Source organism: Zalophus californianus, chromosome 7 (genome assembly GCF_009762305.2).
Source record: "Zalophus californianus isolate mZalCal1 chromosome 7, mZalCal1.pri.v2, whole genome shotgun sequence".
Lineage (NCBI taxonomy): Eukaryota > Metazoa > Chordata > Mammalia > Carnivora > Otariidae > Zalophus > Zalophus californianus.
Genome location: NC_045601.1, coordinates 142,598,263 through 142,624,605, shown reverse-complemented (window position 1 = coordinate 142,624,605; position 26,343 = coordinate 142,598,263). Strand labels below are relative to the sequence as shown.

Genomic DNA, 26,343 nt, shown 5'->3' with positions numbered 1-26,343 from the left:
GTTCAGCAAACATTCAGTGAGCACAAACCACGGGACAGATCCTCGTGAAGATGCTAGGGTACAAAATTTCACATGCATGCTCCTGGTCCACCATGTTCACTGACTAGAAGCTCTCTAGGGAGGGAGCACTATTTACACCTGCAGGGGAAGAAAAATAATTTTCCTTCTACCCTTCTGAGTTCTTGGCTGAGACCTCTGAAATAAAAGCTAGAGGAAAAAAGAGAAAAGCAAGTTTATTAACATGTATGCCTCATGTATACATGGGAGATACCCAGGGAAGAATGAGGAACTCGAAAGAGGTGGCTTAAAACTCTGGCTTACATAGCATCCTCAACAAAGAGCAATACATTTGTGGAGAAATGACAGGACAGAGGAAAGCAGTTGTAGGCTTCCAAGGGTAGAGACAAAAGCTAGTTGGTAAAATCTGTTACGTAGATTCCTTTGGTGCCCTTTCCAGGCCGACAGGATCTAGAGTTGTCTCTGGGGATCAGCCTTTATCCTTCCTACTGCAGGGGTGGGGGCACCTTTGTAAACTGAGGTCCTGCTTTTAAGAAAATAGGAGGGCAGACAGCTTTTCTGGTATCTGCTTCTTTTAAGACATCTTCAGCTCACAATAATTGTTACATCAAAGCAGCATATTTTGGGATGGCATACTGCTATTCTTCATACATATCTGAACTGGTCTAATAATATCCAATATAAACTGAAATGATGAACTGGAGATAACCACAACCAGAAACCTTAACACAGAAACAGGAAATTCTGTTAACGCAACATTTATTAATTACACACAGCTCTGCTGACGAGCACTGATACACGTACAACAGTTATCAAAAACTGGAAAAATGAGTTCTGTGCACATTTAAAAAACAAAATGTTTCCACACTTCCCACTACTTATTCCCAAGTTTTATCCTACAAAACACAGCACACACACAAAAATCACAGCATAAATATTACTCAAGTAAAATGCTATCTAACATAGCTGCACATGAATAATTAAAACGCTGGGTTCCAGCCTTCTGAGAAGGCAGGCCTGTGGCACAATCTAAAGTTAACAGTATAACAGTAAAATCAGATTTATTTGCATTGTGCTTCTGATGTTTATTTTCATGAAGTCTTCCCATAAGAATAAAGGAGAAAAGAATACAACACTTGACATAAAATCATGTTTGAAAGCCACTCAAAGGGATAAATACAAGATTCAGATAAGCTGTTTCAATGCAAAACCCTGCCTAGCTGGGAAAAGTAAATTGAGAAGTTTTCTCTAGGCCAACACAGTCTTGTTATCCGGGTAATTTCATCTGAGTTCTATGATCATTGCTGCAGCAAGATCTTGGTGAGAACTCGTTGGAGCAATGCCCAGAAAAGTACTTTTTACACAGGGTGTTCAGTGAAATAAAATGCCTGGTAAATGCAGGAAGATCAGTATCTCCCTCAGCATCAGTAGCTCTAGATCAGGGGTTGGCAAACTTTTTCAGTCAGAGCCAATACTGTAGGCTTTGCAGGCCATACTGAGTCCAGGTTGCCAGTACTCAGCTCTACCTAGAAAGTAGCTGTGGATCCAATGTTAAATGAATGGGCATGGCTGTGTTTCAATGAACTTTCACTGATGGAACCTGAAATCTGAATTTCCTGTAATTTTGTGTTATGAAATACCCTTTTGATCCTTCCAATCATTTGGAAATACAAAACCATTCTTAATGCTCTGGGCTGCACAGAAACAGGCTGCAGGCCAGATTTGGCTTGTGGGCTGTAGTTTGCCAACCCCTGGCAACCCAATCACATAGGATTACCTTATTGAGAAATAACCCCCTGAAATGTTCAGTTAGAGACACTTTTCTTTCTTCCCACAACCCACAACAGTTTTACTAAACAGTAACCTATTTCCGTCTCAAATCATTTTAAATACAAAATTAATCGAAGATATTGCAGTGAGTCTCTGGATGTGAATTTATGTACCAGGTGAGCCAAACAGACAAGAAAACTCAAATCTGCCACCCAGCCAAGGAATCCACTGGCTTACAAAGTTACCCACATACGCGAGTGTATTCTCCTAACGCCTCCCAGCATCAGTGTTCCACACTTCTAACAAATGATGTTATAGCATGTTTATTAAGAGAAACCAGATGGACACATCCAAATCTTCAGTAATTAGAATGTAGAAAACCACCGAAAACTATAAAAACAAAAAGAAATAAACTGACAATATGCTGCATATGTGATTCCTAACAGGGTGTAGGTGAGATATGTCACCAGGAGGTGGATGTCAGCTCATTTCTTCTGTGGGTATCGGGATACAGCTGGTTCGATCCAGGCTAACAGAAGGTAGCTCCAGGATCGGAGGTGAGTTCCTCTGTGCCCACGGGCATCCCAGACTGCTAGTGACTTAACCTCGGCTCCCCAGGGGCGTAGGGAAGAATGCTAAGTCCCAGGGGGTGGCAGGAACTGCCCTCAGGCTCTCCTTCCACTACCCAGAATATCCCCGGAATGTCAGTGGATTCCACACACAGAGAGAGTGGAAAAGGAAAGAGCTCTATCTCCGCTTACTCAGTCAGGAACAGCCTTGATTCCTTTTCCTCAGTGTCTGAGTACAGATGGGAGACAAGTCCAGAAAAGCCTATATTTTCTGAATCAGAGTTCCTCTTTCAGAGAGATAGGAGACACCGGTCATTTTTTGCTTTAAATAACGAACCGTAAAAACTCTTATTGGATAAAGGGTGCTTGACATTCAAGGCCTCCTGCCTCTTCCATTAGGTGAATTGGCCATTATGGAAATTGGTTTTCCTCTCAAGAGACTGTGTTTGTTCTTCTGGAGGCGAAGGAGTGCAGCACCCCATGAGGGCAGGAAGAGCAGGCTGCAGGTGACAACCGCTTCGTCCCGGGGGGGAGAGCAGGTGGGCACCCGCCTTCCTCACCAGCTGGATGCCCAAGGGGGGCTTTGCTGCTACTAGTATTAATAGCTCCTGTACTTACACCAGATTTTCTTCCTTTTCTTTTTTTCTGTTTTGGCAAGTGTTTCGCTTTCTGTCAGGCTCACAAGAGCCCATCGAGCTAAGTGAGGCATACACGGAATCTCCAGTCTGCGGGAGGAACGGGTGCTGAGCGGCAGGTCCACTGAACAAGGCTGCCACAGGGGCACGGAGCTGCCGTCCACAGCCAACAAGGGCAGGGGCTTTGCTTTATGCTTAGGCTCATTTCCTAAAGGAAACACAATGAAGTGGAATGCAGGACGAAAATGAAAACATCACCTTTAAGTAATAAATTTAGGACGGTGAAGCCTTCAACTTAAAAAATGGTCCAGGGGCACTGGACTGGTTCAGTCGGTGGAGTGCGTGACTCTTGATCTCGGGGTCATGAGTTCGAGCCCCATGTTGGGTGTAGAGATGACTAAAAAAATAAACTAAAAAAAAAGTAAAGGTCCAGGAAAAGGGAAAGGTGCTCCTTCATTCCTCACAGAAACACAGGCAATTTGGGACTGTTTCGGAGGTCTTGAAAACTGATCGGTTCAGCCTGTGCGGCAACACCTCCAAACACCTGGCAGGCTCTGCAGTGCTGAGCCGGCGGACGGCCGGGGATGGTGTGCCCGCTCGTCGTGCTCAGGGTTCTTCCCTGCAGACCTCTGGTTGGGGCTCGGAGCCACGGGGGGGAATGGCTGTGCCACCGCCCAGGTGCCCAGACAGTGATGGAGCCTTTGGGATGTCCCCCCCACCCCGGGGCCGTGCGGGTTCCTGGGGAGACTGTGGCTGCCACAGGCACGCGGCATCTGCTGGTCCCTGGTCAGGTAAGGGGGAGGGGGGGTTCCCAACCTCTGCTTGAGATGGTGAGCACTCGGTGAGTTTTTAAAAATTCCTAATTCCGATAACCTATTCGTTCACTTAAAATAATGGATGGCAGGTCCCCATATATGTAAGTAAGCTTCCCTTTTTATTTTTCTAAAGAACTAACGAATCCTACAAGCCTCCGAAACACACGTATTTGAGTTCCAGATACTCATCAATGCCATACTTGGACCCCTCTCGCCCGAGGCCAGACTGCTTCACGCCACCGAAAGGGCACTCCACAGAGGATATCAGTCCCTCGTTGACGCCAACCATACCGACTTCCAGCCGCTCTGCCACTCTCCAGATCTGGGCCGGGTCTTGAGAGTAGAAATAACCTGCCACGGGGGTAAGGACACGCACAGCATGTGGGACAGTCGTGAAAGGCCTCACGTCTGAAGCCGAGGATACCACCGGCGACGGCGTGTCTCGCCACAGGCCTGGAGTGCCCCCGCTCCCACAGGGGCCCCACGCGGGTCCTGTCCGTGCTTCATCACCGACCTGTGGGACACCGTCATTCGGCTTCTGTCCCACTCTCGCGGGGGCTCGCTCCGCCGCCTCCCAGGGCCGCAGCCGGAACCTCCCCACATCCTGCGGCGCGCGGCCCGGGCTCCCGCACACCTCCGCGCCCGCTGTGCGCTCTCCTCGTGCCGTTTGCCCCACCCTCCGCTGACTCCCTGCTGTTTACAGAATAAGGTTAAAGCTTCGTGGGTCCTCGAACCCTCCCCGGTGCGGACTCGGGCAGCATTCTGAGCGTTACCTCCCGTCCCGCCAGTCACCAGCCGCCCCGTCCTTCCCCTTCCCTCCTTCTCAACTCCCCAGGCCCCCTCTGCCCAGAATCTCTCTCCTCCCACCCCTGCATGATCAGAACGCCGCCCGTCGCTGCTGACCTAATGCAGGGTGCAGTGCCCCTCGTCCCACCACGACGCTGGGTCCCAGAGGCGCTCCCGCACACCTCTCACCCAAGCCTTAGGATAACTCTCTGCAGGCGGCGTGGGGGAAGGGCCTCCACGGTGTGTGCGTCCTTCCTCCTGTTATAAATACTTCTCTTACACCCAGAGGGGCAGCCTCTGCGGAGCCATGGCCGTTTCTGTATCCTCCTCGGCACTCCCCTCACTGCGGGCACTGACGTCGATTTGTCGGGTACACGTGTGTGCACGTAATGATGTCAGGGTAATGGGGCACGTGCTGCGGCCGCCCTGACCATCTCCAAACTAAAGGGACGCTGACCACTCAGGCTCTGTCTGCACACACGCCCACTGCCCCTTTCACCGCCCCTGACACTCTGCCGCCGCCCTCCGTCTGGTTCAGGCTGCCGGGAGCCAGGCAGAATGGAAGAAGGCAGACTCAGCATCTGCAGGCATGAAGCCTCGGAGGACGCGGCACTTGTGGGGTGTGGGCTGCCCCCCATGCTGCCCCCCCTCTTCTCCCGCACTCCCTCCGCTCTCTGCAGGGAGCTCCCAAACGCAGAAGGACCAGGCAGCAGGCCACGAACTTGCACACACCCACTTGTGCCCCGGAAAGTAACAAAACATACACCCCAATGGCATCTCCTTCTCAAAACCCAGGGTGATGTTTCAAAGGCAAGCGTGGCACCAGCTCGAGAAACGGTGAGCATGGCGCCGAGTGAGGAGGACCGCCTACCTGCCAGCCCCACCTCGGCCGCGTTAGCGATGGCCACAGCCTCCTCCTCCGTGTCGAACCTGCCAAAGGGGAAGGCGTGGTCAGCAAAATCCGTCGGTGAGCGCAAGGAAAACCCGCTGTCTTTTCTCCCGATTGGCTTCCCAAATAATGGCAGGGGGTAAACGGCAGTTTTGCCCAGAGACCCCAGGGCAGGGTACAGAAGAAAACAGCCCCAGTGCTCCACACGCTGGCCCCTGTCTTCCCAGAGAACAGGAGGCCAGCAGGCCGGTGGGATGCAGTGCAGCCAGAATGTCAGACCGAGTGCCTGCCAAAAGGATAACCGCTCTGCTACGTACTGAGACTAGCACAACCAGCACCCACGTGGAAGCAGGCGTAACGTTACTAGAAAGGCACCGGGAGGGGGCCGGCGCCGGGCCCTGCTCCTGCCTGAAATGAGGAGTGGTCGTTCCAAAGCCCTCTGCAGTCCCTTCCAGCTTCACCACTTCACCTCTGGAACAAGATGTGAGGAGCGTTCTTCTGGGGCAGAGGGCTCTCAGCCCCCCATTCTTAAATTCTGAGATCCGCTGGCCCCGGGCGGCAGCCATCTCTAAAGGCACCGGGCAGAGCCAGCGGGGTCGCCTGGGGCCCCGTCCACACGAGAGGAAGGGTGGGCGAGAAGAGGGCTCTGGGGAGAGATCAAGGAGGGGGACCCCAGGAGGGTCACTTGCCCCGAGGATGCGCAGCCGTATCTCCTAGGCTTGCCGACTGGTAGACAGCAAGCCGTTCTGCCCGCCGGAGAACAGAACAATAGCGCGCGGCTGATGTTCCCACTTTTACCCCTCAGAAACAGAGTCATCACATCACTGACTGTGGCATCCCTGAGGATTTTCACCTTCCTGCACACCCTGGAGCTGTGTGCTCACCACTGTACCCAGAGGAGAGGTGTGGTAAGACCGGAGCCCGCTAGCAGCAACTTGTCCCCCTCCCAGCCCTAACGCTTCGATTACGTAACAACAACCATGATGCTATCAGGCACCGTGCTCCGTGCTTTATGCACGTCACGTAATTGAACCTGTGTCACTACTCTGCGAAGCAGGTACTAGGTCTGTTCCTTTCCCATGCGAGGACCCTGGGACTAGAGAAGTTAATCCGTCCAAGGGTACGCAGGTAGGAAGCAGCAAAGCCTAAATCTACACCCAGTTCAACTCCAAAGCCTGCATTCCTCACCACTGACTGCATCCTCTAGGCTCCCTGGAAATGTCAAGTTCACATTCTAGGTAAAAAAATTTTTATTAAGACAAAAGTTCTTCAAGTGGTCCATTTCCCCAATGATGGATTAATATGTAAGCTTCATTGGCAAGACAGTAACAAAGCCAGGAAAGTATATGATGAGAGAGACTTCTGTCCCAGACAAGACGGCACGGGTAGCGCCAGGGACCAGCTCTCCCTGGGAACCTGATGCTGGAGATGCCGGAGGAGAGAGAAAGAATCTTAGCTCAAAAACCCTCAATTAGCAACTAAGACCAAAAACACAAGACACTTCTGGGGGCCGAGAAGGTGGCCGAATCCTGAGGGAATGATGGCCTCAAGTGGGAGAGAGCTAGGGGCCACCCATGGAGGGCCGGGAAGGGCCGGGGTGCTACCTGCCCCCCCCCCCCCCCCCCCCCGCCGCCCTGTGCCTACGGATTCAGGTGCGGTTACCTACAGACCCGGGTCCCTGGACCAGTGGTACATGCCTACAAGCAGGAAAGCAGCAGGGCCAGCTCAGGGTGCTGGGGCCCAGGCAGAACTCGAGCCCAGCTGGCCTGGTGAGTCACCCAGAACGAGTGTAGGCGACAGCATGAACCAGAGGCCTCTTCCCCTGAACCCCTCTTGTTACTCCAGAGGTAACCACAAAATACCCCAGGAAGCCAAAAATACCTGGGGCACAGGCAGTCATGCTGAGACTGGATTTCATACTAGAAGCTTCCTTCCTGAGGCTCAGATGTATCAGAAGCAGCCCAGACTAAGGCCTAAGCTTTTTACCACAACTCCGAGGCAGACACTAAGTGTTCAAAAAGTTACAGACAAGTTCACAGAGAAAACGACAAGACATTTGAGGAGCTCTGAGGAGAAGCATGACCTACAGAACGACCTACACCATAGGAGGTGGAAACCGAGCAACAGAATAAAATGTAAGAAACGGATAAGCATCCACGGCAACGTAAGGGAGAACAATGAAGCGGGAAGACTCCATGACGAGGAAGAATGAACTGGAGACATCAGGGAGGGAAGAGTAACCGAGACACGCGGTGGATGGGCTGGGCAGCACAGCGCTGGGTATGTGAGGAATGCAGGACTCCACCGGCAGGTGGAGGGGACCGAGTGTCTTAGGAGGCCTCGGGAATGGATGAAGATGTGCGATGAACACAGGCGTGAAGAGAAGCAGGGGGTGACGCGGGTGTGGCACTACCACAGTCTTCCTAGGAGGCCGTTAAAGAATGGATGGGGGAGAGAAATATCTGGAGAAACAATGACCAAGAATTTCCCAGGACTAGACAGACACCTCGGATATTAAAGGAAGTTGTTGGGACCACAGCGTGGAGAAGCTCCCGATGGGCCTCACTGGTAAGACAAGGATGTCAAAGACCCGTGAGAAATCCTAACAGCCTCCAAGAGGAAAAGCAGGTCCCTACAAGAGCCAGGCACCAGCTTTCTCGGTTACAACCCCAGAAACAAATAGACAATTAGTGGTATCTTCACGGTGCCGAGCCTAGAATTCTAGCCAGGTGAGTTATTACTGACCTTTGAAAGTGAGATAAAACATCACCTAAGAGGGCGCCTGGGTGGCTCAGTTGGTTAAGCGACTGCCTTCGGCTCAGGTCATGATCCTGGAGTCCTGGGATCGAGTCCCCCATCGGGCTCCCTGCTCAGCAGGGAGTCTGCTTCTCCCTCTGACCCTCTTCCCTCTCGTGCTTTCTATCTCTCATTCTCTCTCTCTCTCAAATAAATAGATAAAATCTTAAAAAAAAAAAAAACATCACCCAGGAGCACGGCAAGTTCACTTCCCACTGACTCCCTTGAAAGAACTCTTTGAGGACGTGCTCCCCTGAGAAGATGGACCAGCGAAAGCAAGAAGTAAGAAGGCAAAGGAAAGAATCTGGTGAATTTAGGGGTCTATGATAAAAACACTTTTTTTTTTTTTTCAGAACCATGAACTGGACTTGGCTCTCCGGCTGAAACAACGGAGCTCCGCTCTGCAGCTCCCCGCGCCCCCCCCCCCGGGCCTCACAACAGTGCTCCAACTGCCCGGGTGTCCCTCTTCTGCCCTGATCCTCTCCCATCTTCCTGCCGGCGGGGCGATCTTACTTGATCACTGGCGCCAGAGGCCCAAACGTCTCTTCGTGAGAGCAGAGCATGTCCCTGGTGACATTGCTGAGCAGGGTGGGCTCGAAGAAATTTTTTCCAAGTTGGTGTCGCTTCCCGCCGGTCACAATGGTGGCCCCTTTGGAAACCGCGTCACTCACGTGTTTCTCTACCTGTGTGAAGAGAAAAAGAGGACCCCGGGAGAGCTGGCTTGCAGATAACTGTGGAGATGATACAATCTCTTAAGAGTGTTAAATCTGCAGGGAACGGTTTTTTTCTTTCTTTTTCTTAAAAAATAGGTTGAGAACGATGTGCCCTGGTTCCTTCCAGGTAGAAAGAACCAAATATGCAGAGACACAGAGGCAGGAAGAGGGCACGTGGCGTGTGCAAGTGCCACCTTCCCCTGCTCTTAGATTTTCCGCTGTCTGATCCTGTAATTTGTTGAAGGGTCTAGCATGGCCTGATGTCCTTCTGGGCCTGACACTCTGCGGTCTTCCTGGGATTTGTTCTTTGCACTCTTGAGTTAGCTCCAGGTTCTTGGGCGCCACGTTGTCCTCCTGACTTTCATTCTGTTCTATTACATTCTCCTCAAGTGGCTGTTTTGAGAAAGGCACACTGAAAACGCCTACTTCCTGAGTTTTCCGACAACACATGTCTGATGTCTTACCTTGTGTTGGTTGGGGACGGAATGGTGATCCGAAATCATTTTGCTTCAGAACTCTTGAGTACACATAGCTATTTCTAGCGTTGTTGATGAAAGTCATGTTCAGAGATAGTTCTCACTCCTGGGCAGGGAGCTGACCCCCACTCTCTGGAAGCGTTTAGGATCTTCTATGTTCCTGACATTCCATGTTTTAGCAGAATGTATCTGGGGCTTTTTCCTTTCATTCCACTAGGTGGTTGGTAAAGTCTTTCCATGTGAAGCATCATTTCCCCTGGCTCTGAGTTTTCATGTTATTGACTTGATAATGCTACTATCCCCCTCTCAGTTCTTTCTGGAGTGCCTGTTGCTAAAATGTATATCCCCTCACCTCAGATTAATTCATTTCTTTTCAAATTTCTATCGTATTTTTCATCTGTCTTTTGCTTTAAATTCTAAGAGCTCTTTTGATTCTTCCATCTTCATCTACTGATTTTTTTAAAAAGATTTGACCATCATGTGTTTAATTTCTAAAACCTTTCTTGTTCTCATTGCCTCATTTTCACAGAACCTGCTCTTGTTTTATAGATGCGCAATCTGCTGAAAACACAGGCAGAACGCTATTCAATTCTAAGAAAATTCCTTTCTGTTCCCAGACTCATCCTCTTCCTTGAGAGTTGACTGTTCCTCTTATGCACTGAGGGTCTGCCCTAAAGTTATCATGATTGCTGGTTGCTCACCTTCCTCGTGAAGGGCTGGCTTGGTTAACTTAAGTGGGTGACATGGGTGGGCTCTGTGGTTTCCAATCTCTCCCCTGAACAAGAGGGGCAACGGCAAGCTCAGGTTTATTCTGATTTGGCAGGCTTCACTTCAGGGACAGCCCCCTTCCCCAAGGGGCAAAGGCAGGGGAGCCTGGCTCCGGTACACACACCCTCACTCTTGAAGCTGGAGCACTTTAATGGACACTTTAATGCATGTTCTCTATTAGGGCAATCCCAAGGCAAGAATACAGAGCTCTGTCAAACCTCGATGCTTCCCCTGGCTCCCACTGGCTGAGGCTGACCTGACTGCCCACTGAGGCCGGGAAGCCCTGGGGTCTTGGTCCTCAGGCGGCCGATGAACAGCAGGAGCCCAGGTGGGTGCTGACCTGGCTCTAACTTAATTTTGGTTCCTCAGGTGACACCCAGGAGGCTGGCTGTGTCACCCTTCTTTCCCCACATACAACCCAGCCTCCAACCTCAGTCTGCTTTAAATGATTTCATTAAAATCCTTTTCACTAGTAGAGATATACCTAAGGAACATATGAGATGTTCCCTTTTTTTTTGTTTTTTTGTTTTGGATGTTCATATTCTAAGAACGTTCCTTGTAAGCAATCTAAAAAGGATTATGGGATTCCCCCCCCCTTTATTTATTCAATTCCAGTACAGTTAACATCAGTGCCTTGTTAGCTTCAGGTGTACAACATAGCGATTCAACAATTCCATACGTTACTCGTGCTCATCACAGTAAGTGCGCTCTTAATCCGCTTCGGCTATTTCTCCCATCTCCTCACCCTCCTCCCCTCTGCTGACCACCAGTTAGTTCTCTAGAGTCGAGTCTGATTTTTTTGTTGTGTGTCTTTTTTCTGTTTCTTAAATTCCACATATGAGTGAAATCATATGGTATTTGTCTTTCTCTGACTGATGTACTTCACGTTATACTCTAGAGCCATCCATGGCATTGCAAATGCAAGATTTCATTCTTTTTTATGGCTGCATAATATTCCAGTGTGTGTGTGTGTGTGTGTGTGTGTGTGTGTGTGTGTGTACACACCACATTTTCTTAAAAAGGATTATGTTTTAAAACAGGAGATTATGTTTTAAAACAACAAGGACAACTAGCTAGTGGTCTCTCTAGACTGTGACTTTCTATAAACAAAGAGATCCTTCCTAAAAGCACTTTCCCTTTCCTGCCATCTGTAAATCCCGGGCGTGGCTCCTGCTATTCCATATCTCCCTACCAGGGAGGGAGGACTCTTCTGGAAGGGCATGTTTTTTTTTTTGTCAATGGAGAAGCCAGCATTTCAGCTGAAACATACATGATTTTGCAAACAAAACCAGTCTTCCTTTCCTTTTGGATGTTCAAAAAATTAAAGAACTTTGTCTTTCAAGATCCTAATTCCTAGGGCAGCTAGGGATAAAATTATCACCACGATCACAGAAAATTTAGGGAGGGCAGTAGAAGATCTAAAGTGACAGATCTCATGGGCACTGTAATGCCGGAGCTGGAAAACCTTACGGACTTATACTTATGGGCAGAAATTCACTTTTTCCTGATTTCTCCATTATTTCCAAAACAGCCTTGCTGGGCACTTTACCAAAGTGTTTTCTGCTAGTTAAGCCTTTGATATCAAAACCATGAAATTTACTTTAACAAAAAAATCAAACGAACTTACCTTTTCTACTGCCTTTTCATCAATTAATGGGCCTTGAGTAGTTCTCTCCTCAAATCCATTACCCACACGCAGGTTTGTTTTAATTGCCTCAGCAAATTTCTTCACGAAGGAATCATGGATACCCCTTTGCACCAAGAAACGGTTTGAGCAAACACAAGTCTAGACGGAAAAATAAAAAAATAAAAAAAACCCAAACTCACCGGACAGTTTGTCAGAAGCTGTTGACCCAACCAATAAATGTGTGACTGCTGCTACCTCTGAATATGAAAACACTTCCCCAGGTGGCTCCCGTCCTGTGTCCAATCTGCCAGGTCCCTCCCCCTGTGGGTGGGGCCCTGAAGATAAACGCACTAAGTAAGCGCGCATCCTTCTCCAACCTCCATATCTGCCACACCTTGTGGTTAAACAAGTAAGCAAGTACACATATCTGTGCAAAAAAGAGAAAGCCACCTGACCCAAGTTTTTTTCCAATGGCTTAAGTAAGCCACTATAAAACAAATAGGGAAAGAAGAAAAGAGCATAAAAAAAACCTGTAACTCCGAGACAGTGATGCTGCAATGACAGAGCAGGGGCAGGATGGAAGGCAGTCAAAGGCTGACTTATATCCATTAGCTTATGAAACTGTTCAGGGTTTGGCTGAATCTGACATTTTGAAAATGGACACAAGACCATTCTTCCATGTCAGCCTAAATTATTGAAAAGACCCTTGTTTATGTTTTTTCTAAGAGAGAGACCATGTGTGAGCAGGGGGAGAGGCAGAGGGAGAGGGAGAGAGAAAAAGTCCTTAAGCAGACTCCCTGCTAAGTGCAGAGCCTGACATGGGGCTCGATCCCAGGACCCTGAGATCATGACCTGAACCAAAATCAAGAGCTGGTCACTCAACCAAATGAGCCACCCCAGCACTCCTAGACCTAATATTTTTAAATTATAAAATATAACCATGTTATAGGAAATGCAGTTATCACTGACAGATTTTCTTCTCGTCTTTTTTCTTAATCGTGTATTTTTCTAGTAGGAACTATAGGTAAATAGATATAGATATAATTTTTGTCCTATGCATTTTTATTGGCTTCAAGCAATATACCTCAAAGTTGTAGCTTTATGAGTGAGACTCTGAAGGTTACACCCATTAGCATTTTACATTTCTAAAAGGAAACAAAGGTATTTCTGAAACAACCAAGCTTATTTAAGGTTATATAAAAGGGGAGAAATTAATCACTGAAGGTCAATACAAGGATAAAAACTACTTGATATAGAGTACAACATGTCACCTTTTTTCCCCACAATATTACCTTTCAGGAGTTTTTATTGTCTCTGGAATGCATTTAAAACCACTTATTGATGGTACTCTGAAACAAAGTACTTAAGAATATTTTGTAAGATGCCAGGTTCCTGGCAACAGCTTGGAGAGAAACTGGGAGACGAGACCCTCAGTCCACTGAGTTGGGACTGCAACCCAAGGGTCTAGGACTTCAAATCAACCAGTGTCTCCAGAGTTCCATTTCCTCGTCTGTAAAATGTGAGGTCTGTATCAGGTCACTTCGAAGGTCGTGCCAGATGTGCTCAGCCAGGATTTCCTGTGGAGGAGTGGCCTTGAGCCACCACTCTCCCGATGACAACCTGGACACCCCCTGGGCACGCTGTACCGTGTGCCCATCAGGCCCCCTCCATCAGGGACAGTGAGCCCCAGGCAATGGCATTTTGAGTTTTTCAAGAACAATCTCAACATTTTCCTACCTTCTCTTCCTTAAGACTGTGGGCCTCAGATCCTAGCTGTTTGGGCTGTTTTGTATCTGAGGAGATGATTTTATCCGTTCAGTAGAGAAAAGCCCAATGAGGGGAAAACTATGGAAATAACCAGATTCAAAGAGGAGGCAGATGAAGAGAACAATGTGATTAAAAAACATCTGCTGTTCAGGAAATTGCTCGAAGCCAGGGATTACACCTTATTTCTCTTTGGACACTCTGAGCTGAGAACAGCTGCCGTAAAAAGAGCCCTTACCAAATACGTGCTGAAAGGGAGTAAAGGACGAATGGTGGAAGGAACCTGCAAGTTTCCTTCCAGGAGGTGAGTTAGGCGGTAAGATCTCTGTGAAACACAGGCACATGCGCGTGCACACACACACACACCCACACACGCCCTGAAAACCACTGCAGGACTCACCTGTCCAGAGTTCCTAAATTTGGACGCCATGGCCCCTGCCACAGCCTGGTCCACGTTGGCACTGTCAAATACGATGAATGGGGCGTGGCCGCCCAGCTCCATGGAGACCCTTTTCACGGAGCCTGCCGCGTGGTGCAGCAGTATCTGTGGGCAGATGACAGACTCTGTGAGCGCCGGACCAGGATTGGGACCGGTAAGCCTTTGTTTCAAACACTTACCCAGCAGGGCAAGAGCCAGGGGCACAGCAGTGTCTCCAGGATGACCGTTTGCATAAGAACATATATTTGTATATGATAAAGACACAGTAGGAAGGCTACAAGAAATTCACAGTAGTTACATGGACAGAAGGGAGGGAGTCAGGGGCAGGCACGAGCCTTCTGAATGTAAGAATGTTTATACTGCCTTGCTTCTTGCACCATGTAAATGTGCTACCTATTAAAAATTATATAATAGGCTTAATCATAACATAGGGAAGATAATAAAATCACCCAGAATCCCATACCCTTAGCTTACCACTGATAAAATTTTAAAGTATATTGCTCCAGAATTTGGCCACATACACAGCTTCATATAGATGCACTTTTTTTTTTTTTAAGAAAACAGAATGGTAGATTTATAAAGTTCTGTAACCTGCTTTACCTTCCCAATTAACCACATATCTGGAACACCTTAACACGTTCATAACACCTTATACCTTCTTCCTTCAGGGTAACACTATACCGTGAAGATTCTCTCATGGTAGCACACGTGTTTCTAGAACATTTCTTTAGATGCCAGCCTAAATTCCATTGCATGGCTGTTCCATAAATTTATTTATTCAGGGCACCTGGGTGGCTCAGTCGGTTAAGCGACTGCCTTCGGCTCAGGTCATGATCCTGGAGTCCCGGGATTGAGTCCCACATCGGGCTCCCTGCTCGGCAGGGAGTCTGCTTCTCCCTCTGACCCTCTTCCCTCTCGTGCTCTCTATTTCTCATTCTCTCTCTCTCAAATAAATAAATAAAATCTTAAAAAAAAAAAAACTTCTTCTTTAAAAAAAAAAATTATTTATTCAGCCCCCATCTGTGGGAAACTTAGGCTTCCAATTCCTTGCTATTCAAAATAACGCTGCAATTATTCTCTCAGTATAAATTTGTAGAAACAGAATTGCTAACTCAATGCACAATTATAAAGCTTTTTAAGGAAACAAAAAGACCTTTCTGTTTCTGTAAGTACCTTTACACTAAATACAATTTTGGTTCAGTTCTAAGACGTCCATTTTAACATCAGTTTTATGTTTCTGGAACCTTTAATTCTAGATTATGAAAGAAATGTGCATTCCAGAACTGAGGAGATACAATGGAGAGCCTTCAGCCACTTCACATGCAACAAATAATGGGAACTCTGGTTACCCCAACACCTTATTGTCCGAGAGGACCTCTGTCCCGTCACGGTAAGCGACACCATCCAAAATGTCTCTGGACGGTGATCAGACATTACTTTATCCTACAGACCTCTTAACCCTCCACTGCAAATCTCCCTAAGAAGGGTGCTAAAGATGAACTAGTATTTTCCTACTCTAGAGAGAGAAAATATTAGAATGACATCTGTTTTCTTTGAGACTAGGTCACGTACCTTTCCGGTCGCTGTCGAGCCAGTAAAGGAAATTTTGGACACAAGAGGATCAGTACAAAGCGCTTCCCCTACTTCTTTCGCCTTCTTTCTAGAGCAGGGAATAACATTGTACACACCTGGGGGAATTCCAGCCTGGTTTGCAAGCTATAAAGAGAAACAGCAAACAGGGGGCAGCAAATGATCAAACTGGAAAAACAGAAAAAGAGAAGTAGAGGTTTTAATCCAGAACGTAATGGGGGAAGAAAAAAAACCACTAAGCTGGCTTTGGGACAGAATAAGAATATACTTGGAACTGAAATAAGATCCTTATTCATGCTAAAGTGATATAAAATGTGTTCTCACACATGTAAATATTTTATAGCCTGGTTTTAATGCCACTCTTTTTAAAATTTATTTTAATTAATTTTTAATGCCACTTTGTTTTAAAAAATAACAAAACAAAACAAAAAACCCTTGGATTTCTTTCCTGAGAAAAATCCAGGGAGAGTTCCAGAAGTTTTGGGTTCACCTGTAGAAGAAGCAAAGGGAGAGGGCGCAGGGGAGCACTCCCGGGGCACCTCCTGTGTGGGGGGCAGTGGGCAGGCTGTCCCGCGGGGGACCCCCCGGGGCAGTGGTGAGGAACGGGAGGCCTCGCGGGGGGCTGGTGTCCACGCCACGCGCCACGGAGTATGGGGCCCAGCACACTGACCCGCCGCGGCCCTCTTTGGATCAGGCACTTCTGGAATCACAGTAACTTCTGAATCTCACTAACTGTGACCCCTGCACAAATCCGCCTGGGGTTCTGGGAAGATGGCGGGAAGAGCGGAGTGTCGCACTCTCTCCGAATCCCCTCCTAAACACAGAGAGGGCAATCACAGAGCCAAACCACAGCATCAGAGGCAGCACTTCCAAGACTGGATGTAGCGCGTGTCCAGGACAGTCGTTTCTTACTGCTCCGCAGGGCTGACTTAAGGTCTGACCGCCCAGGCACCCGTTTCAAAGATGCCTATCTCGGGCAAAGGCTTGGGCCGGCCAGACCATCGAGATAAGGAGCCAGGCAGCCCTCCCCCAGGAAATTTCACAACACGGAGGGTTTGGCAACCTGCTTTTTTGCCTGACCCGTGGGTGCGGACATGCCAGTGACAGCTGGGAGCGTCAGCACCAGCAGGAGGAGCCGCAGAAGGAAGCTGTCTGATGGACGCAGCCGGAGAACAGCCCACCGGTGCTCCCGGGACAGCGCTGGGACTCCCCAGTGCAAGAGCAGGTGACAAAGGAGGCGCAGCAGGCTCGGGTCAAGCGGGGAAGGGAATGGAGCCCGGAAATCTCAGGGCGGGAAAACAAAAGACACCTGTGAAGTTAGAGAATCAGGCCTCCTGCTTAAAGCTTAGGAAAACTAACTTCGTATAAAAATGAAGTAAATGCTCAGAAAAATACCCAAATCAAATCCAACATTATTAGAAGAAAATAAGAGACTAAAGAGCAGAAAGCATCCCCGTGGACAGCAAAAGCATTCCCAGAAGACATGCCCACAAAACAGATCAAAGCGGTAACTGACAATGAAGGAAAAAAAAGTATCAAGATACAAAAGAACAACATGAATCAGAATTAAAGAAATTCTGGAAATGAGGTAAGGGAACACTGGGGAGAATTAGAAATGCAAGGAAAAACTAAGTTCAGAAATGAAAAGCAGGCAGCCCCACGTTTGGTATAGAGATTCCTTAAAAATAAAATCCTTAAAAAAAAAAAAAGAAAGAAAAGAAAAGAAATGAGCAGCACTGACCAGCAGCCCGGCCAACGTCATGACAAGAGACAACTGGCTATATATGCGTCTCCCGATTAGAGGACACAGGAGACCGAACCGATGTCTGACGAAGTCTGGATGAGGTTTATGAGGTTTTTTAAAAAAGCGTGCTCCTGAGCCTTTCCGATCAACACAGATGTGTTTCCAAATAAATTTCTTAAGCAGGAGGGGTCTGCTGGTCATAGATCGGCGTGGGCTCTGAATACTGTCACTTGTAAAAGCACACCGCTAACTCTGTGCACGCCTGAGGAGCCTAGTAGTAAGTTCACTTACACACGTCGTGCAGATTTAAGAATCATTTCAAGGAAAACCGTAACAGCTCATCTAAAAGAAGGCTTCCATTTGGTTAACGTTTCCATAGGACTAAAATATCCAATTTGCCTCTGAAATAAGATGCCGTTGGGGGAAGTGCCCTGAAGGTCTGGAGCTGCACCCGGTCCCTGAGAGCCCTGAACAGCAAACGTGGCAACTGCCGCTGCCTTCTAGAAGCTTCTCCAGCTGACCACAGGGCCAAAGACAGCGGCACAAGGAGGAGGACTCGCGGCCCAGGAAGGGTGCAGGTGACGAGGCCAGAAACGGACCCCCACACTCAGTGTGGCTCTCGCGGCTCAGAATCCCTCCCTGCCGCGAACATTTCCTGAGGGCCTCCTGGGCCCAGGCACCATAGAAGGTTCTGGCATTCAGCAGTGAACAAAACAGAGGCGAGTCCCCGTCTCCGCGGAGCTGACGTGCTCGTGTCCGTGAGACAGCCAGCATGTCAGGTGGCACGGAGCTACGGGAAGAAGAACAAAGCAGAGAAAGGATCAGGAGCACGGGAGTCCAAGGCTGTGATTTTCCAACGGGGGGCCAGCAGGGCCTCCCTGGAAAGGTGGCATCTGGGGAGGAACTTTCTGGAAGAAGAAAAGGCAGGTATAGAGCTGAGTCGGGGTGAGCCTGGTGTGGTCTGAGGAGCACAAGGGGCCAGAGTGGCCAGAGCTGAGGGGTGCGGGGTTTTGGAGTGACAGGTAAGGTAAGGGCAGAGGGGAGATTGGGGCTTGGGGGTGGCATCTCATAGGGCCTTGGAGACCACTGTAGGAAGTCTGGGCTTCACTCTGAGGGACATGAGAAGCCATCGGAGGGTTTTAAACAGGAGAATGGCAAGACCTGACTGAATGTTGACTGAAATGGAGAAGGGAGAGGTAAAGAAGAGGTTCCCTAAAATGTGAGAAATGCTCACATTTTGTCGTCTGCCTGCCTACTTAATAAAAGTGACGGACAGGTACTATTTTTAGGGCAGCCTAAAATATACATCGTCTACAGATGTCAGGAAGTCCCCCATCGTTTTTTTTTCCTAAAACATCTGACTTAGGGGCACCTGGGGGGCTCAGTCGGTTGAACATCTGCTCTTGATCTCACGGTCGTGAGTTCAAGCCCCACGTTGGGCTCCACGCTGGGTGTGGAGCCTACTTAAAGTAATAAAATATCTGACTTAAAATAGAATAATTGCTAGGAAATTAAAACATAACACATCCAGCATGAGATGCAGCCAAAGAAGGAGGCTTCGAATCAGCTTCTTTCTGCCCTGGATAAATAATCCCCGCTTGGACTTTGTCAGCTATGCACAAACATGGGGGAGAGGCTCACCTCGGCCAGGGCCAGGGCAGAGAAGGGTGTGTGTTCAGCGGGTTTCACCACCACGGTGCAGCCGGCTGCCAGGGCGGCCCCCACCTTCCGGGTGATCATGGCACTGGGGAAATTCCACTGGGGTCAGAAGAGCAGAGAAAGTATGAGACAGGATGGACTGCCCCAGAGTTCAAAACAAGGCAGGTCAGGAAGTCAGTCAACAATTCCATTGCACACATGGACTCTCAAAGCGGTTCTCTGGCTCTTGCTCAGGTGAGCTCTCAGAACACCTGACACCTCTCAACTCAGCGACTCTGGAGGCATAGGCTCGTAAAGACAGGAAACCTTTCCAGAATCTGAAACAGTACAAGATCATCCTCACTGGGAGTTGGCAAACTTTTTCTGTAAAGGGCCAGATGGTAAATATTTAGGCTCTGTGGGATGTACAGTTTCTGCCCCAACGACTCCGTGGTTCTAATGTGGAGGCAGGTACAGCCAGTATGTACAGGAATGGCCATGGCTGGGTCCCAATAAAACTTTATTTACAAATACAGGCAGCAGGCTGGATTAGGCCTGAAAGCCGTAGTTTCGCTGACCCTTTGGGAGAAAATATTAGCCAAGGTAATTTTGAAAATGGCAGATGATTTATGACTTCCTTCTCTATTTATGGATAGATATTTGTAGCTACCTCCATACCTATATTAACAGCATTTTTTTTTCTTTTATTTTGACAAATCCTTGTCTAGTGCTCATTCTGTGCTAGGAAGCACTTCTAAATGATAATTAATGGAATCCTCATCCCAGCCCGCTGCGGTATTATACACCGGGGAATAATGAGGGCATTACCCTGGGGAAACTGAGAGCAGCTAAGTACCCCGCCCGAGCTCAGGCAGCTGGGGAACAGTGAGCTCCGAGGCACACCTGGTCAGGCTAGGCTAAGGGGGTGTCTGTGTACGTCTGCCGGGCCAGGACACATCAGCAGCCTTGACACCAGCGGCCACCCGAGAGGAGTTGATGGGGGACCTCGTGGACCGCGGCCACACAAGGCAGGTCACCAGGAGAGCGCGGGACGCCCCCCAGGGGGCCGCATCCCCACCCAGGCAGACGCCATACTCTGGAAACCTTTTCACCTGCAGAACCCGGCCCAGTGCCTGCTGGTCGGCACACTAATACTTGGCTGCAGATGATAATCGTAAACTGAGCATAAAATTTTCCCCACGCCGTGGCACCTTAAATGTGTCACAGCTTAAGTCTTAAAAAAAAAAAAAAAAAAAAAAAGGATCTTTTCCGACGTGCTAGGCCCGGCCTAGAAGAAGCCTTTATGCCCCGTCAGAAAAGCCCCAGGTCCTGCTGTGGGCTGTCCGCCTCTGCAGGAGTTACCCAACAGGCATTCCCCCTCGCCACCCCGCACGTGGGTGTCACCGAGGAGCGGCACACAGGCCTCCGCGGGACCGGGGACGGACGGAGCCGGCGGCGGGGAGCACAGCTCCTCGCAAGGAAGAAGGCGGTGTCGCCCCAGTCCCGCCCCATCTCCCACCCCGGGACCTCGCCCGTCCTGCCCGACGTCCTGCCCGACCTCGTACCGGGGTGATGACTGCCGCCACCCCAACGGGCTGCTTGAGGACCAGGGCTCGCCTGTCTCTTGCGGGGGGGCGGATGACGTCTCCATAGATGCGGCGGGCTTCCTCTGAGAACCACTCCAGGAAAAGGGCGGCATAGACCACCTCGCCCTGTGCCTCCTTCAGTGGCTTCCCCTGGATCAGAAAAGGACACGTTCGCTGCGTCTCACGACAACGACAACGGCATGACTCCGCCAGGCGGTCCGCAGAGCAGACGCTCTCCCGTTACCAAACCCCCAGGGCCAATGGGAAATGCGCGACCCCAGCGGGCGTCCAAGAAGGCAGAGCGAGAAAGGTGGAGACGGGAAGCCAGGCCACAATCCGCCTGCACCCCCGGCAGCTAGAAGGGCGACTTCGCACTTGTTTCTCCTCGGACACCTTCTCAGTGTTGGGACCCTGCTGTGAAGCCAGGATTACAGCCATGGAGAAACTTCTGGCACGTTTTTAAGCAATACACAGTGTGTATGCGCCTGGGTGGCTCAGTTGGTTGAGCGACTGCCTCCGGCTCAGGTCATGATCCTGGAGTCCCGGGATCGAGTCCCGCATCGGGCTCCCTGCTCGGCGGGGAGTCTGCTTCTCCCTCTGACCCTCCCCCCTCTCATGCGCGCGCTCTCTCTCTCTCTCTCAAATAAATAATTAAAATCTTTAAAAAAAAACTAAACATACACAGTGTGAAGAAAGCCAACCACACCAATCAGAGAGAAAAAATCTGGAATGGTGGCAAAGCATTATTCACATAATTCCACTCAAAATCTATTTCTCCAGGATTATTATTACTGTCCCCCCACCCCCCGCCCACCTCCCCTCTGGCAACCACCAGGCTGTTCTCTGTATGTAAGAGTCTGTCTCTTTGTCTTTTTTTCCTGTTTCTTAAATCCCACGTATGAGTGAAATCATACGGTATCTGTCTTCCTCAGAATGACTTATTTCACTTAGTATAACAGGCTCCAGCTCCATCTATGTTTCTCGTATATTATTCAAGGGTAGAACATACAAACTGTTCTAGCAAATGTGAGGCCTGGCACAATACTTAGTGGACAGCTGATCATTAGGCAAGGAATTCCCATTTTCTTTAGCTGCAGGCTTGCCCGGGCTTGAGCCTGAGCACTGTGGGACAGCTTCTTAGGGGAGCAAGTTAGGGCCCTGAACTTACACTTTCAGCTGTAATTATCTTGGCAAGGTCATCCTTATTTTGTATCATTAAGTCGTACCATTTCCGAAGTAATGAACTCCTCTCCTGGGAAGGAAAGAAAAAGAGCAATAGAAATACAAAATAACCTTCCATGTCCTCAAACGGTTGCTGTGCGGTCTCACGCTCGGGGAAACACACACTGACCTGTCTTCTTCTTTTTTAAAACGATGCATAAGTGACATATATATAACACAATGTTAGTTTCAGGTGTGCAGAGCTTTCTTTGATAAGCAATAAGGAAGATTCCATTTCAAGCTGCATCTAAGGGTTGTATTGAGTCGTTAAGTTGTAAAAGAGAAAAAGACTTGGGTTGAACAGCACAAAGACGAGTAACTTCACCACACACAGCTCTGGTTCCACGCTCGCCCTGTGCACGAGCAGGGAGGAATCTGATGGTTCCAGGCCAGTGCTTATTCTCGGGGAGAGACAAAAAGACTACGCTCCAGGGGGCCTGGCCTGGAGAAAGAAATCCAAGATCTGAGCCCAGGGCCTGCTCGACAGAGTCCATGCTTCGCCTGAGAGACGATGAGAGACACGGAACGGCGTGAGAACTGCAGGAATGCAAAGTAGATTCGGCTTGCTGGCGGAAAATACACGCCCAGGCCGAACCTCGGAAGCCAGGGGAGGCAACGGGCCACCCTCAGGATGCACAGCCCGTGTCGTGGGTTAATGGTGTGTGCCCCAAACAGACGTGCTGCCGTTCCAGCCCTCAGTACCTCAGACAGTGACAGGGTCTTTACAGATGTGACCGAGGCAAGCAAGTTACAGTGACGTTCAATTTTAAATAAATTCAAAGTTAAAACTTTTTAAAAGTTTTGTTAATCTAAAATTAGGGTGTGCCCTACTCCAACATATAAAAGGGGGCTCCTTGTAAAAAGGGGGACTTTGGACACAGAAACAGGAATGCACAGAGGGAAGATGATATGGTGGGGCACAGGGGAGATACCACCTGCAAGTCAAGGACAGAGGTCTGGGGCAGATCCGTCCCTCAGAGCCCTCGGAAGGAACCAGCCCTTGACTTGGGATTTCGAGCCTGCAGAGCTGGGGCAGTATGTTTCTGTTGTTTAAACCATCAGGTTTGTGGTAGTTCGTGATGGCAGCCCCCGGACACCACTGCGATCTTTGTGAGGAGCTGTGAGAGTGTGCCGGTCTCCAACAGGGAGGCTCGCGTCCCACCCGAGCAGGGATGCGTGGTGGGAGGTGGCCTCGGAGCCCATCTAAGCCACGCTCCTCATCCGTACCCTGGATCAAGTCTCTACTTCAGAGAGCCACTGAAAGCACTAGATAAAGCACCTGGAACACGCCAAGAACAGTACTCAGCTGTGGCGGCACCCTAACAGCCCTCAGAGATGGCCTCATCCTAACCCCTGGAACCTGCGAATCTGTTCCCTCTCACGGCGAAGGGATTTTGCAGATGTGATCGGGTAAAGGATCCCGAGGTGAGGAGGGCATCCAGGTGGGCCCCCAATGGAACCACAAGGCTCACTTAAGAGGGAAGCAGGAGGGGCCGAGGCACACAAGGTGGGGTGGTACCAGAAGCGGAGGCTGGAGTGAGGTGGGGGTCGCCTCTAGACGCTGGGAAGGAAGCCCCAAGCGGTTGCTGAAGGAACACAGTCCTGCCAGCACACTTGGGACTTCTGGCCGCCAGAACAGTGAGAGAATAGATTTGGGCTGTCGTGTTGCTGATTTGCCTTAATTTGTTACAGCCACCATAAGTGACTAATGCATAAGCTCACAGAGCCGTAAGGATCTGGCTCCCATTTCCCCTGAGATCCTGCAGGAGTTCACAAGGTGGGAAACAGGAGGTCCTAAAACACGTGAAAAGACGTGAGGCAACGCAAACAATGTCACCCGGAAGGGCAAGCCAAGGCGCACGGACCCATGCCACCGTTCAGAGAGGGGAGGACAGCGGAGCCCCATGGCAGAAGCATCAGGTGAGCCAGACCTCGAGGATGGGGGTGGGCAGGGCGGACAGACAGGCCTGGGGGCAAAGAGGGGTGGGTCAGGGCTGCCTCATATAGGAGCTGCGTCACAGCCCCGCCACTCGTCTCTGCAGAGGGAGACCTGCCTTCCTTGGGACAGCCAAGCCCTACTTCCTCAGCAAGACGCTCCACAAGCCTTCCAAGAAGGAAGGTTCTCTTGAGAAGACTCAAGCTCCTGCAGGACAAGCGGACACTGCCACGTTCACACTACAGGGGCATGGATGTCAGGTGGGTGACGTGACCACAAGCTGACGGCGGCCGTGAGCGGTCCCGGCACCAGCCCTGGGGCTCTGAACAACCAGTCTCGAAGCTGAGACTGGGCGAGAAGAGCTTCCCAGAAGCCTGTAACACCCAGTCTCTGCTCCCCTACTGTGTCTCAGCTGGTGGTTAGTGGTTACTCCTTCCTTCCCAGTGCTCTGGCTGGAAGCCTGGGGTCCTGGCTGACCCCTCTTTCGCTCGTGCCCCAACATCACCAGGGCCTCCAGCTGAGGCTCTGGTCACAACAGATCCTGCAGAGCGCCCTGGTTCAAGCCGCCGTCCCCTCTCGCCTCAGCCTCCACCAACAGCCCCCTAACAGGCCTCTGCCCCCACCGTGTCCCTCCTTCCGCCTGTTTCCACGCTGGGGCCAGAGTACCCCTTCCCACCGCAAACCTGGTCACAGCTCTGCTTGAAGCCCTGGAGTGGTGCCCCGCCTCCCTCAAGGTAAAACCCCAGTCCTTAGGATGGCTGCACACCCCACTGGATCCAGCCCCTCCGGCCCCTGTTACGATGGCCTTCAGAGCTGCCCCGGCCTCCTGGCTGTTCTACAAACGGGTCAGGCATGCTCCTGACTCAAGAATTCTGCTCCAGCCGAGTTCCCGTCCCTCCTTTAATCTTTGCAGCCCCGGTCCTCAGTGAGGCTACCCTGATGTGTGGGCAGAATTGTGCCCCACGTCCCCCCCATTCATAGGTTGAAGTCCTAACCCCCTGTATCTCTGAACAGGGTCGTGAAAGAGGTTATTAAGGTTAAATGTGGTCATAGATGCGGGTCTTAATCCAGTATGACTGGTGTCTTTACGAGGAGAGGTTAGGACACCGGAAAATGCAGAGGGAAGATCGTGCGCAGACGGCCATCTACAAGCCAAGGACATGTTAGTGAACAGCAGTGTTTCTATTCAGGCCAAACCTGGAGAATGGTCTGGCTGCCTGCAGAGAGCCCGATTTCCCGACTAGCCTTCCTGCGTTGAACTGTAGCGGCCAGGGAGAGCCCCCTGTGCGCGCGCCGGCGCCCCATGCTCAGGCCCCTCTACCTGCTCACCATGCCCTCGGCTCGCTGGTAATCTCATGTTACACCTAAGGCTTCCGCCTCCCCTACGGGACAATTTCAGAGGCTGGAGGGCGGCGCCTGTCCCTAGCCCCTGGCACAGTGCTTGGGACCAAGCCGACGCTCCAAACTTACTTGTGGCTCCCCTCTGTCCTTGTTTCTATGACTTTCTGCCTGGTGAATCCCGATGAATCGGGGAGGGGGAGGCGACGCGGCTGGTTTCTCTATGGGGCAACCCGGGGCCCCCGAGCGCGCTCACCTTGGCCGAGACGTCCCTCCAGCTGCAGAAGGCCTCGTAGGCGGCGCGCACCGCGGCGCGGGTCTCGGGCACCCCGCAGTCGGCCACCAAGCCCAGCTCGGCGCCGCTGGCCGGGTCGTGCACCGGGAAGGCGGCGGCGGCCGGGAGCCAGCGGCCGTCCACGAAGCGGTCGGTGCGAAGCAGCGCCGCGGACAGGCCCGCCAGGCCCCCGGCAGAGCGGCGGGGCTGCGCCGAGCAGCGGGGCCGCAGGCCGCGGGCGGCGGGCGCCGGCGGGAGGCGTGGGGCCGGGCAGCTCCGCAGCCGCAGACAAGTCGCCATGGCCCGGGAGGCGGCGGCAGGAAGCAGGCAAGCGAGCGCGCGCCCGAGTGCAAGGGTCGGGGCGGCGGCGGCGGGGACGCGCCGGGGCCTCGGGGCCTCGGGGACGCGGAGCAGCGCCCTCTCCCGCGTCCTTGGCGCCGCACCTGGTCCTCCGCGGCGTGCGGCTTCGCTCTCCGCCAGACCTGGGAGGGCTGCCGGGAGGTGCACCTGCGGGCCTCCCCTTACCAGCCTCGAGCGCTCCTGTGTAATGATTCCTTAGCTCCCTAGCTACTGCCGGACAACCGCCTCCTCCGCGATCCATCCCCTCCCCCCACCTGCATCCCCCGCCATTGGAATTGTCCTGGGTCCATAGATGCGCTGGTGGTGCCCCAACCGCCAAGGGCATGGTCCCCGCTCTCCATTGCCTCAGCTCCCGTGCACTCGGGATCTAGGCTGAGGGTTCTCTGCAAGGGGCAAGTGTGGCTCCCTGCGGCCTGGATGGTTTTCTGGGTGTGTGTTTACCTATTCCCTCCATTCATTGGGAGCAGGGGGTCCCCCTCATGTGTCACAGTGCTTTCAGAGAGAGACCGACTTGGCCCCAAACTCAGAATCTGTCGTCGACAAGCTGTGTGTGACCTTCAACAAATTATGCTCAGTTCTTTTCTTGTAGAA

The 26,343-nt window shown here is 50.8% G+C and overlaps 1 protein-coding gene across 1 annotated transcript; it reads right to left on the bottom strand.

The window, feature by feature from the left end:
• Window positions 1-760: 760 nt before the first annotated feature.
• Window positions 761-25,905, bottom strand: ALDH5A1 (aldehyde dehydrogenase 5 family member A1). The gene is made up of 10 exons (XM_027602966.2): window positions 25,375-25,905; window positions 21,792-21,875; window positions 20,603-20,773; window positions 19,041-19,157; window positions 15,638-15,781; window positions 14,027-14,170; window positions 11,863-12,021; window positions 8,792-8,961; window positions 5,465-5,523; window positions 761-4,158 (listed from the first exon to the last, which is right to left on the bottom strand). The coding sequence occupies exons 1-10, from the start codon at window positions 25,690-25,692 to the stop codon at window positions 3,953-3,955; spliced, it is 1,572 nt and encodes a 523-aa protein (XP_027458767.1). The 5' UTR covers window positions 25,693-25,905; the 3' UTR covers window positions 761-3,952.
• Window positions 25,906-26,343: the final 438 nt, after the last annotated feature.